This window comes from Vidua macroura, chromosome 4 (genome assembly GCF_024509145.1).
Source record: "Vidua macroura isolate BioBank_ID:100142 chromosome 4, ASM2450914v1, whole genome shotgun sequence".
Classification (NCBI taxonomy): Eukaryota; Metazoa; Chordata; class Aves; order Passeriformes; family Viduidae; genus Vidua; species Vidua macroura.
Window position 1 is genome coordinate 44,171,975 of NC_071574.1, and position 17,007 is coordinate 44,188,981.

The 17,007-nt window shown below is 38.3% G+C and overlaps 1 protein-coding gene across 2 annotated transcripts in view; it reads left to right on the forward strand.

Moving 5' to 3' along the window:
• Positions 1-17,007, forward strand: part of MTUS1 (microtubule associated scaffold protein 1) — a 115,860-nt gene that overhangs the window by 24,164 nt on the left and 74,689 nt on the right. For both annotated transcript variants that reach the window (XM_053976754.1, XM_053976753.1), the window contains exons 2-3: positions 9,599-11,765; positions 13,954-14,149. In XM_053976754.1, the coding sequence (XP_053832729.1) occupies positions 9,783-11,765; positions 13,954-14,149 (2,179 nt within the window). In that variant the 5' untranslated portion in view covers positions 9,599-9,782. The remainder of the gene's footprint in view (positions 1-9,598; positions 11,766-13,953; positions 14,150-17,007) is intronic.

Consider the following 17,007-nt stretch of genomic DNA (forward strand, 5'->3'; position numbering starts at 1 on the left):
AAGTCTGTACAGAAGCTGAAACTCACTGGGGAACATCAAGTATGGATGTGGCACTGCGTATGTAACACTTCTGTCACTGCCTGTGGCATTTATTTTAGTCAGTTTTGAGTTGAAATCAAAGCTAATGTTCCCATATAACATATGACTGTAGTTCCAGGGAATCTGCAATAATCTGATAATGTATGTACATTTTACTCTTGTGGGAAGTTGTCAAGTCAGCTATTAGTTGAATGGTGAGAACTATTTGAGGAGTTTACATTTGAAGTTATAACATCCAGCTCTCTGAATAGTTTTAGAAGAGGCTTGGCTATACTGTAAAACGATATGTAGTCTATAACAAGCACCATTTGGATTTTATGCTTGACTTCAAGCAAATTGATTAAAGGAAAAATATTTAAAAATCGATTTGTACCACTTGAATTTTAAGGAAGAAATTTATAATTCTTTGCTAAACTACAGCATTCTTGTGGGATCTCAGATGGACTGACAGGATTATTTCTGTACAGAAGCTCTGAGTCCTGCTGTTGCCCTGCAGATGCACTCCCTTTGTGGGAGTGCTGCTGCTCAGGGCTCAAATGGAGCCCTATCCCACAAGCCAAGGAGAAACTGCAGGGCACAACCAGCAAGCGTGCATGTCTGGATCCCTTGCAGGGAATCCCTTGGGTAACCTTGCCGTGGCAGCCTTTCAAGCAACATGTGCCCAGTTTGCCCTTCTCTCCAGTCCTTCACCCTCAAGGTCCTGGTGGAATTTCAGCCCTTATGGAGCTGCAAGCAGCCTGTCGTCAGCTGTGTCAAGCAGCATGGTGAGCTCGTGCTTTCCAGAGAGCATTGACTGCAGCCTGCTACCCAATAGCATTGCATAAATCAAACTGTTGCCTTTTTTTTTTTTTTTAAACCAGCTCTGCAAAACTGCCACAGCATGTTTCTTGCCACTTGTCTGTTTCAGAGGGGCAGTGCTGTGTGTAGCTTTGCAGAGCTGGTCCCTTTTGGATTTGGGGACTTTTGTTTCCTGGGTCTGAAGGGAAACAACCAAAAAATGTAAGGTATACAACTCTTGTATCAGGATTGATCTCACTATTTCCTTTGTAGGGAAAATAACAAGATTTTCTTTTGAATGTAAACCAAATGTGTTTTATTTCGGTTATTTTTCCCTGAGACTATGACATTTGAAACAATGTCTGTGAATTGCCCCCTTGCTCCAGATCCCAGTTGTGCAACACTGCAGGTGAAATACTGGCAAAACTGTTGGGATTTAAACTACTATCCAGCAATACTTACTGAAAATCCTCAACAACCATTATGCCTTTAGGACTTCTAATCATTGGGTTGGTGCTGCTTCCTATTTGGCTACCAAAATATTATTTCCTGTAACCAGTTTATTGCAATTTTGTTAGATTTTTTTTCCACTATAAAGAATCAATAGCCTAACTAGTTTTTAAGTCTAAAAGCACTGCTTTTTTAATTGGCGAATGCAGCATCTTCAGAATTAAATTCTGCTGTGATGATATTGCTGTGCAAAAATGCAGTCCTAACTCAGTGGTAGAACTTCTTGATGTATCAGTGGAAACTGTTCTTGGCTGTCTGTAGTCTTTACTGAATAAATGACCACTTCTGCACAGCAAACAACTTTTGAGTCTGCAAAAACTGCAAGATGATTAAATTTCTGACTTGGTTAATGTGAGAAGCATATTGATTAATTCTTAAATTTCTACTGCAAAGCAATATCAGGGTAAAGATGCTGCTCTTTCAGTCATTAGTTACCAGTTTGGTCTGCTTTTTATGGAAATTAATCAAGTTATAGATGCATTGCACAGAATATTCCACTAGAACTAAATAATACTGCTGTACTTAGAGTGTCTTGCTTCACCACAGGTTGAGAGTACTCCAAATGCTCTGTAAACTAGTTCATATCATATGTCTGTGCTAAATATAGCCAAATGCTGAAAGGCTTCTCAGTTGTAGGTGAAGATCTGAAGGACATGCAATGCATGAGAGCAGATGAATCTTTCTATGTCTTTAACTATCCAATTCCATTGATACAGTTCATACAGAGAGTACTGCTAATGTCAGCTCCACGTTGTATAGTACTCACACTGGGGCTGTGGGCACTGATGCTTCATAAAAAGTTCAGGGACATGAAAAGCTTCAAGTTAGTACATAACCTTAAGAACTCAGTGTATGCTGCCTGGCACATTGTGGTAATGGTTGAAACCATTTCTACTCTGACCTGCCCAGTTGTGGCTCATTCTTAGGAAAGAACCACCTTTTTTTTTGTTTTTTCCTCCGAAGGTTACAACTGGCATTTTAGCCACCGCTCTTGCAATGTTGTGCTGCTTCTGCAGAGTATTTCTGCTGGATATACTTCTGTTTTGTGAAACCTTTGTACTTGTCAGACAAGAGGAGATTAGCAGCAGACAGTCTTCACTTAAATATTATTTATTAAATAATCAGGGTATTTAAAACCCAAATTTTAAAAATCACATGCAAACAAACAAAACCAGTCAAAACCAAACCACCCTAAAGCCACCAGCAAAATCACTTTGCCTTGAGAATTCAAGGTATTATGACTATTCCTGCTTCCCTGTGTACCTGCTTCTCTGCTAGATTTGACTTAGCTAGAATGAGAACAGAAGAACATGGGGCAAGTTAAGGGGATTGACAGGTCTGTAAAGGAAGAGAAACTTATAATGCAGGATAGAAAGGCTGGTGGGAGGAATGACTTCTTACTTTGGAACAGCTTTTATTTTGACTGTTTGAAGTTGATTTAAAGGAAAATGGGCAGCAGGGGTGCTGATGGATGGGATTTTGTCAGAGAATGAGAAATTACGATCCAGAATGTATGATGAGAGGCGTCTCAGGAAAATGGCTGGATATCTGAGGACAAGCTTGAAGCTCGAGGACACTCTTGAAGAGAACAAACCTTATTTGGTCTATGTGAACAGACAGACCTAGCAGGAGTTGACGAAGTATTTTTGTTCTGCATAATACATTACTGCCTTTCTTCCTATACTGATAATATTTCCATCAGGCAGGATTAATATTTCAATCAGAGGGAAAATTCCTGTGAATAATCCCAGCCCACTGTTTCATAGCTTCAAGATACCAAAATGTATGAATGTACCCTTTAAATGGTAGCAGTGGACAAAACCAGTTTAGCAGAATTCCAGGAAACAGAGAAGGTGATCGGATTTATAATCCCTATCTAGTCAAATAACTTGAACACTGATGAGGATTGTTGAACACCGAGCTCTGACAGTCACAGGCTTGTTTGTACTTACCTATTCAATCAAGTCTTTCAAAAAGAAGTACCTGAACCTTGACCTTGCAAGGAAGTGCTGTAATAAATGTACTGTTTGTTTTTTCAAGTTCCAGCTCCTTACTTTTATTTTGACCTGAAAGTTTATCCTTCCTTGTACAATAACATATGCTTTTGCTAAATAATTTAGTTGTGATAAAATAGCAAAAAAATAAAATAAAAAATCCCCAAAGTCTCTCTCTGAAAAGGTAATGTCTAATTTACCATTAAGAAAGAACTTAATGGCATTCTTGCAAGTTCCTAAAGAGGAAAAGACTGATTATTGATCTCATGGAAAACCATGCACAGGCTTTGTTCATGATGGCAACGGATAAGCAAATTATAAGTAAGTGTATAACTGACCATGTGTGGATTTGAAAACCTTTTGAGTAGCCTGACACTTTTAGCAATGAATGCTGTCTTAATGAAGCTACAAATGAGAGTCTGATTAAGTTATGGGGGTGTGCTTGACTATTCAAGCAAGGAGCTTACTGCTGTTCTCATTTGCACATTCAGATATGTAGCTTTGGTTTTGTTTGATCATGCCCTTAATCTCAGACAGTAAAGTACGCTTCCTTACTTGCAGCGTGTTAGTAGCTGGTGTTTGTCACTGGTTGGTGCTTAGCTCTTACTTACATGAGTTTCATCCTGGCAGTTGCTGTAAAACAGCAGAGTGGGGGAAAAGACACATGCATTTGCAGAACACTCTGTCTAGGAGGTTGCATATACCTGCAAATCCCTAGAATACTGAATGCCGTTTCTAGACAATGTTAAGTGTCTTGGTTATCTAAGTAGAAGAAGGGCTTTATTCTTCTAAAAAAAAATACTGGACCAGTGTTCCACTACTGAATACAGAGTTCTCCTAAAACTTACCTAACAATAAAATTCAAAAGTTGTCAATTATAAAAGGAAGAACTGTGTTATCAAGACACTGTATAAATCTGTTGGAGTACCTCTGTGTGTTATGTGCTTACAAATAGTCTGAAATTGAAGATGCAGACAACAGCACAATGTCCTTCAAGATCGGACAACAAGGATGGCCAGAGTTTATAAGTAATTAAATAGATAAGGATTTTTCATCCGAGCAAAGCAATGGCTATGGGCAAGGAAAAAGAGGGTTTGAAAGCTGTTGAAACTTTCCATTGAACCAACACTCAGAGGAGTGAATCACTGGAGGCTGAGAGTTTGGGGAAAACGCTAGCATTGCTGTTTCAAGCAACCATTTACTCACTACTAGGACAAACTACAAGGGTCAGTGTTCTTGTTAGGATCAGCTGTCATGTTTTGGGGTAGTCTGATGGTAGTGTCATGGTTTGAACATCTTACGGGAAGTCAAAACCTCTTGCACAACTTCAGGATGTCTGATTTATGCAGAGGAACTGCTGTTCTACTTACTTCTTCCATATCTTAGAGCCAAGATGTAACTGATTAAAATTAATGCTCCTTGATTACTGTAAATTTTATATTATGCTGCTGCTTCAGTCTTGAAACAGTCTAGCAAATGGCCCAGTAGAAGGCAAAACCTGGTGGTTTATACCTTTGAAAGTGACAGTATTCCTTCAGTCAAAAATGCCTGCAATGATTGCTTGCAAACATATCTTCTACACTATTTCTGCTTACTGTATCAAGTGTCTAATATGGTTTCTGACTTCTAAAATGTCTTTGAGTAAAGCATACAAATATTGCTTAGCTACTCTGTGGAGTGGGTTTGGTTTTGGTTTGGTAGTTTGTTGGGGTTTTTTGTTCTTTTATAAACATCTTCACAGTACACTCACTGGTGACACTGTGTATTCTGAAGCAAGCAATGCCACGAGCATATGAGAACTTAATGTAATGCACTTTAGGAGTAGATTGTACTTGTAATGTTATAAATATTTGTGTGAAGTTGTTACAGGAGCTTACCTTAATCCACTCTAGCATAGTTTGAATCAGCTTGGCAATAGGCTAGTTTACATTAAAATGTGACATTACTGAGGCAGCAGAGAGACCTCTGAAATCTGCAATTCTGTGTAAATGCAGCATTACCTGAACCATTTGGTGTTTTCCTAGTGCTTTCTTATGGGGCATATTCAAGCAACACTGAACAGCATGTTGGGAGGGATGCCTGGTTGCTGTGGATGATGCCATCTCTGCCTTCAGGTGTACATGCTGAAAGAGTCATACTTCTGTGATTGTGCTGTGTTCCAGGACATGGTCACGTAAACTGGTTGTAGTGTAAGGCCTTAATATATTAAATTCTTTCTATGGTTTTTAATTTCAGGGACAGTGGTAATCATGACAGTGGTAATCATGTAAAACAATTTTCTGTGGGAATGCTGATGCTGCATTTTGCCTGGTATCAAAGCATGTTCAGTTAATTAGAGCACTATAGACTGCCTCCCTGCATGTCTGGGCAGACCCTCTCCTTTCAGATTTATTCCCCACCCCATGTCCCCCTTCATACAGACTTCACAAACAGCTGATGGGTTTGAGTAAATAGTCTGTGATGATTTGCTTGAAAGAGTCAAGTTCCAGATGGAGTACCAGGAAAAGTGAAGAATTATTACTGTATGCATTGTGACACTAACACAAACTAACTTGAATTCTTGTAGTAATTTGTCAACCTGTGAGTTATGTATTGTAATTATCTGGCTTTGATTCCATTTTACCTCACACTGAACAAGTGACTGTCCCCCTGCCCTTTAACAACACACCCCTGGACACCTCTTGTTGGTTAATAGAAGTGACAAGATCTTGTTCTAAGCCCTGTTCTGTATGTTGTAGTGTATTTAGTGTATTTCTCCTGCATCTGGGGCTGTTGGCAGCCAATCCCTCCTCATTTTAGGAGAGTCTACTTGCCAAGCTTCTTTTGTTGTGTGGTGGTTTTTTTGTTTTTTTTTTTTTTTTTGGGGGGGGGTTGTTTGTTTTGGGGTTTTTGTTTTGGTTTTGTTTTCCAAGTGGTACTGCTGTTATCCCAAGTTCTTATTTCAGTTGAGGAAGGGGAAAACTTAGAGCTCAGGTAGTGCAGACTTTTTCTGCAGTGTGTAAGCACTTGAAGTACGCAACTGAAATTTCATAAGCTGAGCTTTACCGAAGGCAAAACCAGCTGAACTGTTTTGCACTGCACTGTAGTGTGTTGTGGAGGCCAGGCATTCGTAATGCTTGATGTAAGACCAAGTCAAAGCAAATTTATTAGTATTTAGTTTAGAGAATTCCTCAAGTCACTAGTTGCCAGGAACAGTGTGTTCTCAGCGAGGGCAACTGTTGTGTCTGTGTGTCTGCTCCTGACCCCCCCCAAGGAGGAGATGCTGGGCTGAGGTTAATTTTTCATTCCGCCTTCTATGGCAAATCTAAAACTAATGAATTTCTTTGTTTTATGGAAAGTTACCGAATGTCAATTCATTAAAGAATAATGTTCATCTGGGTTACAGATTTTTAAATACCATAGCTGATCCTTAGGAATACCTCTCTTTTTATGCAGGATGCTTTCAGGACTCTAAATGTGGATGTGAAGCTGTTTTTTAAGCTGGTCTACTTGTTCATGAAAGTATTGATTACTATAGTGAAAATTTGCTTTAAAAATAGTTGAATTAGTAATTTATTTCTGCAGGTGCTCTGGCTATGTGAAAGTCCAGCGCACTGAGTAACAGACTTATATATGTATATGTCCACCTTGGTATGTGCAATATGCTTCATTATTTCTCTACTCAGTATCAAATCTGCTTTTATTTTTTTTGGAGCTTCTTTTTGGAGCATCAGTTCAATCAAACTTTACTTAGCTACCTGTGTTGTTTCAAATTTTGGCATTTTTAACTACATATAGTAGCTATACAGTAGCTACTGTAAGGAAATGCACCATTTTTTAAATTCTCAGGATTTTATTCTTGCTAAGTCTTGAAGTTGCCTATTTTCTGCAGAATGAAAGCTCTTGAAAGAGGTAAGACTTCTGGTTTGATCTGAGCTACTCCTGAGTCAAAATGGAATCTTAACTTTTGTTGCGTGACTAGGTGAGCAAGCTGTGTTGAGGGCTGGTATCCAGACAAGTAGTAACAAGTTTCAATGTGTCAAAACAACAGTGAAAGCAAAGTTTGCAAATATTTTTCAGCAGTTGATTCTGTGATTGACTTAAACTAATGGAAAATTATTCAGAACTGATTCTTGCCCTGCCTTCAGGGAAGACTTTTTTTGAAGAACTTTTCAATCTGCCTTAAGTTTCCTAATTAAAGGTGAAAGTGAGGGTACTACAGTTGTTTCTGCTTCTTTAGGGATTGAGCAAAAGTCAGTAAGCAAAAGATCTAGATCAGCCTTGAAGAACCAGGAGATGTTTTAGCTAGACAAGTAATTTCGTCTTGGGGATGGGAGGGGGGCAGAGGAAGGTGTGCCATCTGATCTCAGTAGCTTTTGTTTCCTTGTTTCATGGTCTTTTTATCTTCCATCTGAGTCAGATGTTCAAATACCATGTAAAGAAAAGGTTGTGGGCCAGAAGCCACTCTGTGTTTCATTCATAGTGAACAGACAAATTCTTGAAGTTCTATAGTAGTCTTTGGATGCTGCTGTTTTGTACTCAGAACTGTTTATGAGCCCTGCAGCTTTATACTTTTCATTAGTATGATAAAGGCTTTATTTTGAATGTAGTCACTCAAGCTGTGTTTTCAGCTGAAGAAAGTAAGGTTTAAGGAAAAAAGTAAATTTTGAATAATGCAAGAAGTAACCTACCTTTCCCTACTTAGTGTGCTGGCTTCATTTTACGCTTTCCGAAGTATTTGTGCATGTGAGTTTGTTTTCTTTCCCCTGCTGTGGTTTCCAGAATGGCTTACATGGTTTCTGTGAGGATTTAAACTTACTTGTTAAAGAACAAATCAAGAATTGCTTCTCAGAACAAACTTGTTTCCCAAAGAAGTCTTTGATTCCTCTACAAAAATATGATTACAGAATTATTCTTCAATGTACCTAATCAACATTGCTATATTAGTATAGTAATATTAGTATTATTAACATTATCATCATCTTTTCTGACCTCGTTGCAACTGTCTTGTATTGCATCCAGTATTGTCACCATAGTTGAAACAGTGAAATAATTTTGGACTTTAATATAATTCTTATGTGAATTATAAGTTATTCTGCCCACTGTCCATACTTAATCCTGATGTACATGTCCTGCTGCACCAAATTTCAAATATGTCATTATATCAGTATCCTTGTTTGAAGAGACCACACTCTGATGTCTGCATTTTTGTTTAAACACCAGAGACCTGTTTGCTCATTGTTTTTGATGACAAGTGTCCCCCTTCCTGCTTTTGATTGGAGAGTATAACCTGTCATTCCAGACAGGTAAAGGTGTTCAACAGATGTTCGTTTTCTTCAGTTGGGAAGCTGACCTTTGCCCATGAATGCATCTTAAGCCAGGTTACCTTGTTAGATCCTGTGAACTTCTTCCCATCCGTTCAGGTTTGAACTGCTCTGAAAGCCTCCTTCTTGCAGATTCCCCACCCCCTGCAACCATATGTTATAAATCTGAAGTTCTTCCTGCCTCTGGTCTCACTACTGGTACTAGGAGCCTTTCATATGGAGTGCGACGGAGGTCATCCAGCTGCTTTGGACAGTTTGATCTTCTCTCTCATTCACATCCTTGTGGTTTTGGTACTTGGGTGCAGTCTTAGTGCTTGTTAGGAGCTTGTCACTGTATGTTGCAAGGGCTCTGTGCTGTTTGTGCTCTGTTTTTTGTTTGTGATTCTCCACCCCATGTGTGGTCAGTTGTCCTCCATCGTCTGTCCATGTCAATCCCGCCTCTTCACCTTTCCATTGGGTTTTGAGTGAGGCTATATGGCTCTGCTCTGCTGGAGAGGACACTGGAACTGTTTTGTCATTTGGCTAATCTTGTGTCATCTGGAAGATGGAGGCAGTTAACTGGTATGGAATTGCTTTCCAGTGACTCTGAAGGTATCCCACATGCGTCTACAGTTGGCTGCCCCACCAGCATGGGGACAGTGCACTGCTGTAGCCCCAGAGCTGATCACAAACCTCCCTTTCGTCTCTTTATTTCAATTCAGATGCATTAAATAACACTTTCAAAATCTTCAGTTGCCTCTGCTATGCATTCCTGCCTCGAAGGGCAGGAAAAAGGCCTTCAGTGCAGAGAAACAACAATCTCTAGGGCTGTTACTGCTCTGCATCAAGGGATGAGGACTGACGTTTTTCTTCACTGAGATTCTGAGTGTTGCTTCTGTGTTGCTGCTCTGATGTCTGAAGACTAGAAACTTAGGAATACTTATTGTCTTAAAATCCTGGTTTGGCTAACTTTTTAAAATTTCTTTTTAATTCCAGAACATTTGAATCTTCTTGGGAAACATGAAAACAAAGAACTCCTTTTTAAATATCTTTCAGGACAATTGACACATTCCAGGGAACAGCAGTTGGGGTTTTTTTTCTGCGAAGTTCAGAAGAATCTGCATTCTCTGAGATTTTAAAGAATTATAAAATGAAAACAATTTAAAATTTACCTTTCAAAATGAATATTGGGAAGTCTGATGACAAAGCAAAGAATGGCTTGAAGTCTTCCTTGCTTATAAGGGATGAAAATGGAAATAGCTATGCGTGTGACAGAGGTACACCTTCCTCAGAGAATTGTGCCACCAAGATACATGGTAATTCAACTGCCCAAAATATAGTGGCTGAGCATGAAGGTGATACCATTTTTGAAAATAAGGGCGACTTCAGAAGTCTTTTAAAACAGCAGTGTATTGAAGTACTTGATCTGCAGAAGACACCTGGTAAATACAGCTGCACAGGAGCTCCATTGGGAGATACAGATGTTGCATGCAAGTCTTCTGTGACTGAACAGACTTCTATGTGTCCTTTGAACTCCAGCTTGGAAGCAACAACAAGCTTAATGAAAGGTGATTTTGCTATGGCAAAAATGCAAAATCAGAGTATCAAACACTCAGTGCCTTACAGTCAGACTGACTCTAAATCTGTACTAACTCTTCCTACTTCAGAGCAGAACATGCAGTCCCTGAAAAATGACAGGGCATGCTGCAAGCTGAGTACATTGGATATTACTAATGTTACAGGTGAGAATCGGAGAACTGATCTAAATGATGACATGCATCTGGGGGAAACATTGATCTCTTCTGAAGTATGTGTCAGAGAGAAATTTGATAGAACCAACTCAGAAAGAACACCTAATTTCACCTCTGCAGGTGTTGAACACTATCAGAAAAACACTATCAAGAATGATAATGAATCACAGGAAACAGAAGCACAGGCTGTAGAACTACCTGCTGGATGTATAGATCCTTATAAGCGAGATGTATTATCACCATGCATTAATATTAATGAGGATGACCAAGTCAAATCCTTGCAAATTACTCCTTTCCATGATGAAACTGGGAATTCCAGTGCTGAAATATGCATGGATAGTGATGTAAATAGTGTGCACCTTCTCCCAGTAGATCAAATGGATGGAGAACAAGTATCAAACAAAACTAGTGAACCTTTAACCAAAGAACAGCGTATCTCTGGAAATGCTGCTCTTCAGAATATGCACTACATTCCTTCTGTATCTTGCAGTGTTCCAAAATTAAAGAAGATGGTTATGCCTGAGTTGAAATGCGAAGCAACTTTTGTGGTCTTCAGTCCAACAGCTGATGAAAGCAATTCATCTCTGTATACTTCAACTCCTAAAGAACGATCGAAAAATAGGACTTTTTCTGTTTCAGCTTTGGAAGAACTTGGAGACAAGTCTTCTAGACTAAGACAAAGTGAAGCACTTGTAGGAGGGCATAACAGGTCTGGACTTAAAGCTAGTTCAGATCAAACTGCAAGAAAACCAATGGGAAGGTCTCTTATTGCATCAACAATAACCAAAGCAAAGAAATCAGAGATAGTTAGTTTTCCCAAACCTAATTTTAAAAATGTTAAGCCAAAGGTTGTGTCTAGACCTGTGCCACAGCCAAGAGACAGTGCAGCATTAAAACAGTCTCCCCAGTCCCGTCAACTATCATCTGTCTCCTCACCTTCAAGGGTTGGTTCCCCAAGGCAATTGTCCTCTATAAAAGTGCTGAAAAAAACAGTAGATCCAGCTAAAGATACTAAGGTGGAATTGCCTGTAAATAGGCCCCATAAGCTACATGTTAACAAACACCTTTTCACTAGCCAAGTCAGTCATGCCACAGCGCATCCCAGAAATGCTTCCCATAAGGTTTCAAAAACACCTGTGTTAAAGTTAAGTCTGCAAGACATTGACAAAGCAAGTGCTACCCTTCCGGTGTGCTCCTTGGCTTCTGCTGTGCTTCCAGCATCTGGAGAGAACTCAAAAGAGATGCTAAACGATAAAATGGAAAGTTCAAACTCCTTAATGATTCCTTGTACTCAAAACATTGACCTGACCAAAGGTGAAAAAGAGCAATGCAGCAACATGGGAGTGCTTCTTGAAGCAACATTGATAAAAGATATGGCAAATGAAACATTTGAAGTGCATTCTGTTCCTTTGGTAAGTGTTTTTGCTTTCAAACTTACTTGTATGTTTTTGTACATTTGCAAAAAAGAAAATTCAGTATTGTACAGTGTGAAAATTGTGGAATGGGTTTGGTGTCTACAAGTATAACTGTAGTGTTGATTTCTACATGGAGTCTTTCCCTAGTAAAGACAGCAAAGAAGTATTGTTTTACAAATTAGTTGCAGTTGGCTTGAATTGCAATTTAGTGTCTCCACTTTCATCTTGTTCCATAACACAATTTTTTTAGTAAAGTCCTTTTTTAAGACAATATAGTTTGTAAGATGTCTAATAAAAGCAAACAAGTCTTAATTTAGACAACCTTGTAAAATTGCCTAGCATAACTTGGTGATGTTTTCCAAATACAGCTTTTAATATACATTTTTTCAAGATTATTCTAGTGATGCTGTAACTTCAAATAGGCATTAGAGATAATTGGTGGGTTTGGAATTTTCTTTTCTTTCAAAATGTGCTTTACAACTAAAGTAGACTTTTAAGTCAGTTGTGTAAATATTAACAGTAACATTAAGTCACAAAACCAAGAGACCAATAAGTTGGTGAAACATTTTATTTTTAACATCTTAATTTCATTGTCTCCTTTGTATGATTTGGGAATTTATTTGTTTGAAGTAGAGCTGGGACTCATTAGAATAGTTGGGAGTAGTCAGGAAATATTTCTTATGCAGAGGGCATATACCTGGTTTTAGGCAGTCAGCCAGCTGGAAGGTGCAAACTTCCTGGCCGGGAGGTATGCATGCGCTGGTTGGCTGGGAAAGATTTTGGGATGAGTCAGCTGCCTGTCAGGAGAAATCTACTGCTTTCAAATGCACTGAAAGAAGGTTAAAAGAAAAGGAGAAGGGGAAAGAAGGGGAAGAGTGTTGGGGTGGGTTGACAAGAATTTCAGGAGGTATAGTAGGGACACAGAATTGGAGTCTTGGTGCTTTTTGGAATCTCTACTATTGCTAGCTTGTGGATGCAATATCTTACGTTAAATTGGTGAAATGGAGGCAGCAGCTTTTACAACTGCTAATTAAACTGTCATCTGAATTTTTGACAGGCCTTACTAATTTGCCAGAAAAATTCCAGTGAAGCTCAGTATATGGGGGAAGCTACTTAGAACATTTTTAAAACATTGCACAAGAAAGTAATAAGTACTATTATTTGACTAATAAGTTAACTTGAAAATGTAAGCATGAAAGTAAGGTTGATCTTTTTTTAATTCTACATTCTAAGAGTTTGCATTCTTTATCAGTCCTTGCTTTTGGTATGAAGACTTGGAGAGAATGTTTTTAATTCATTCCATTACCAAGAAGGAAAACTTTGTGATTTTAATTGTTCTGCTTGTACCTGGAGAAGCAATAGAGAAATTTCTATAAAATGCACAGTAGAAAAATCAGCTGGATTAAATTTAAGAATGTTTTCTTAAATGGAAAAATACAAATTAACATCTGAAAATGAAGATGAGGATTGTAGTCAAAAATGGAAATTCAATACTCTGACCGAATTGCTGCAGTCAGCTTGAGTCACAGAAAAGCACTTGAAGAGCTGAACTGTAAGGTGTGTCTTTATAGGCTTGACAGGGGTGGCCGTGAACTAAAGGCTGTATAAACTGGAGCAAGAATTCTGTGTGAAACATAGATGTTTCACCCATATAAACCAGTTATTTTATACCTGTCCTGGATCTAGTCCTGCGCTTATGTTTTATCTATGGCACCTCAATGTGAAGGATTTTAAGCTGTTGTGACATAAGACCTAGACCAGGAAATTAATTACAAGGACTGTGACATTTCAGGTAGTAAAGGACAACTAACTTTTCAGGGCCTTAACATATATAGTTTGTTGGTTAAGATCTTGAGATTAGGTGTAGCCATGTAATTGAGTGGTTTAATTAGAGTTTGGGGAGGAAGAGGAAGAAATTCTGATGTTAAATGACCTCTGTAACCTCTTTTTAGTGTGTTGGTCATTACTAGTGATTAGCTTCAAACTAATAGGTTTGCATTGCTGAAGGTCATTCAGGAGATTGTTCTTGAGGTTCTGAACTGCAGATGTGGACAATGGGATAAAGACTAAGCATGTTTCCTACTTGGGTGGTCAGTATTTCATTACAGATGCTGCAGAGGGAGATCTTTAGTTTCGCACAGTGGTGGTGTGTGGCTTTTTTGTTTCTGTTTTTTTCTTAAAACAGATGCCTTCTGCGAAAGATGGGACAACACAAGGGAAAAACATACCAAAGAAAGACCAAATTACACCACGAAGTGTATTAACTCCCAAGATTAAAATGGTGCCATCTGTGTCAACCTTGAAGAGAGGATGTGAAAATAAAACTATCAACACTATTAAAACACATTCTCACAAAGAAGCTCTTATGTCATCAAGCTCTGGTAAGAGAATTTTTCACTGGAATATTGCCACTTAACCAGTTTCTTAAAATTTTCTTACTTATCATACTTAATGTACTTTCTGACACAACTTCTACGGTGGTACAGAGCTATATGTCTGTGTTAAATACAATACTGTCTAAATTGTAAATTGTTAATACAGAGTGTGGTGCTATTAGAAAAATCAGTATTAAATATTATTTATATTTAGTTATATTATAGTATTTTGTAAAATTAAAACTAAAAGTACTTGAAAGAGGGAAAAATAGTGTGCTCAGGCACAATGCTCTTGTGATAAGCAACTGCCTGCATCCCAATGGGAATGAGTCCTTATTTCAGGACATATTATATTTTGTTCAACCTAATTTTAGTAGAGCTCTGTAGTTTCTAGAAGGGGGAGAACATAACTGAAGGTGAGACTACTGCTTGAGCTGCTAATTAAACTCAGAGTGATTAATAGCAAGGGCAGGGATGAATCTCTCATCTAGTCTGTAGGCTGCTGCTCAGATCTCATGACTAGAAACTACATTCTGTAACTGAATTATAGAGATTCTCTGGTAGGTTATGTGCTGGGTTTTTTCAACCAAGTGTGGCAATCTAGCTAGTTGCAAAGGTAGCCTGTCTATGAATGACTACCCTATAATGCGCTGTAATTAGGAAAGTACACACCCAGCTATACCCAGTAAAACCTGTTCTTTTTTTTTCTTTTTTAACCCACTCAAACTAAGATTATAAAACAGTAAAAAAAAAAAAGTCCTCTTAATTATATACAGGTACTGAAGTGTGATAAAATCTGTATATATATTCCTTTACAGGATGAGTCCCTCAAAGGAAGTGGGTATAGGCTATTCTCCCACTTGAGGCTTGCTCATGTGAGGCACTTGCTCAGTAAACCAGGCATTAACCTGTAGGCTGCCAGTTTCTTGGAGAACTCATCACCCCTCTAAATACCATCCCAGAGCTTTCCTGTCTGTAATTATGGCCTTAGAAGAAGAGAGATAGATATAGATACAGAGTTTTCCTTTAGGTTATTAATCCAGATAAGATTTATGATACTGTCACTAGAAATAAATGTAAACATAGGTGAGTTATAGGACTAACTTCTTCCCTTCAGAAAAAAAAAAAAAATTAGATTTACTTTCAGAAGAAACAGAAGTCATTTGCTGTTGAAAATAAAAACATTTACTCCCCAGATTTTTTTTTTAATAAACCTGTCACTCCTTAGCCAATTGATGTATGTTGAAATGACGGTAGTCAGAATATTTTCCAAATTTTTCGTACTGGAAAAAGGCTGCTTAAACTAAAAGCACAAAGCAGCACTTTAACATTTCAAACTTGTGGTGTGATCTGGTAAGACTGGAACTTTAATGCTGCACATGAGAAGAAATTTATGTTCTCTATGCCCTTTCCCCATTTCCCTGTTCTTAGTTCACTGGTCCTAGCACATATTACCCTTCATCTTGCTTATGCAGTGTTTTAGTGCTACAAAGTAGGGTTTGATGCATTCAAATGTCAGGTTAACTTCCCCATCCCTTACAAAGGGAGTTTTTAAACATGTGTCCTTGTACTGATGCAAATCAGAGGATAGGATTATGGGGTGGGATATGGGGCAAAGTAGGAGTTATTTGGGATTGCTGCTAAACCCCCAGAGTATTATGTGACCACACCTTTCAGGTAAAACCATATCTACTGCTGCTTACATCTTCTGTTTTTAACATTTTTGATGTAAAACTGTACAAACACTTTTTGTGACGAAGTGGCAGTTTGTAAACCAAACCCAGTTACCTCTTTAGGCTAAAGCATTCCTGAAAGGAATAACTGCTTTTTCCAGTGGAGTCATTTGAACACTTTGGTATTAAACTTCAGCCCCCAATAAATCATTCAGTAGCTGTACAGTTGTTGGCTGTCAGGATTTTGTCAGACTATAGACAGACTAGCTAAATCCAGAAAGGAAAGGACTTCTGAAGGTCGCCTAGTCCAGGCCCTGCTGCCTGTAACTGGGTCATTACTGAATTTGGACTAGGTTGTTCAGTCGTTTGTCAAGTTGAGTTTTAAAAATGTCCAAATCCTAATGAACTTGTTTCTTCCTGAGGTACTAACATATGTACAGCTATTTCTTACCCAGTTACTGATAGTGTTTGGATCATTGGGCAACAAGCGAAGTTTGTGTAGTTGAATCCATTAAATACTCTGAACAAGACAAATGGTAGTATAGCTCTATGTGAACTCTCACATGTATATGCATAGAGATAGAAGTGGTGCATCTGTCCAAACTGTACTAGTGTGTGTATTATTCCTAGAACAACCAAGGGCTTGTGAGGGTTGTGTTCATACAATGGCTGTTCAAGAAATGAAAGAAAAAAATGCCATGTGTAAAACACCAGTTATAAGATCCTTGGAACTTGTTAGGAGTTGAGATTTTGGTAATATTTTTTTTCACTTGTAAAACTTAAGTACTCAGTGGTAACATTCTAATCCAATAGAAAGCATTTCTTCTCAGGAAATTTCCTGATTCTCACCTGAACAGAAGACAGCAGAAGGAAAGCAGAACTCATATCCCAAACACTGTATTTTTGTGAGGTTATTTGCAGAGCGTATTAGGCTAGAAATAACTGGGTTTGTTTATTTCAAAATGATTGCTGAGCATTATTCACCAATATTGGTGTATCTTAGCTGGAACTTGAAGTTTTTGCTGAATTACAAATAGGTTCTCTAAAAGACAAGCCCACCTTGATCCAGTGTACCAAAGTGATTTGGGAAATTATGAAGCCCCATTTCTGCAACTGTGACCAGATTTCCAGATTTTCTGCAAGCTAGATGCCTCAAAATTATTTCTGTAATTATTTATCTCTTTCTTCATA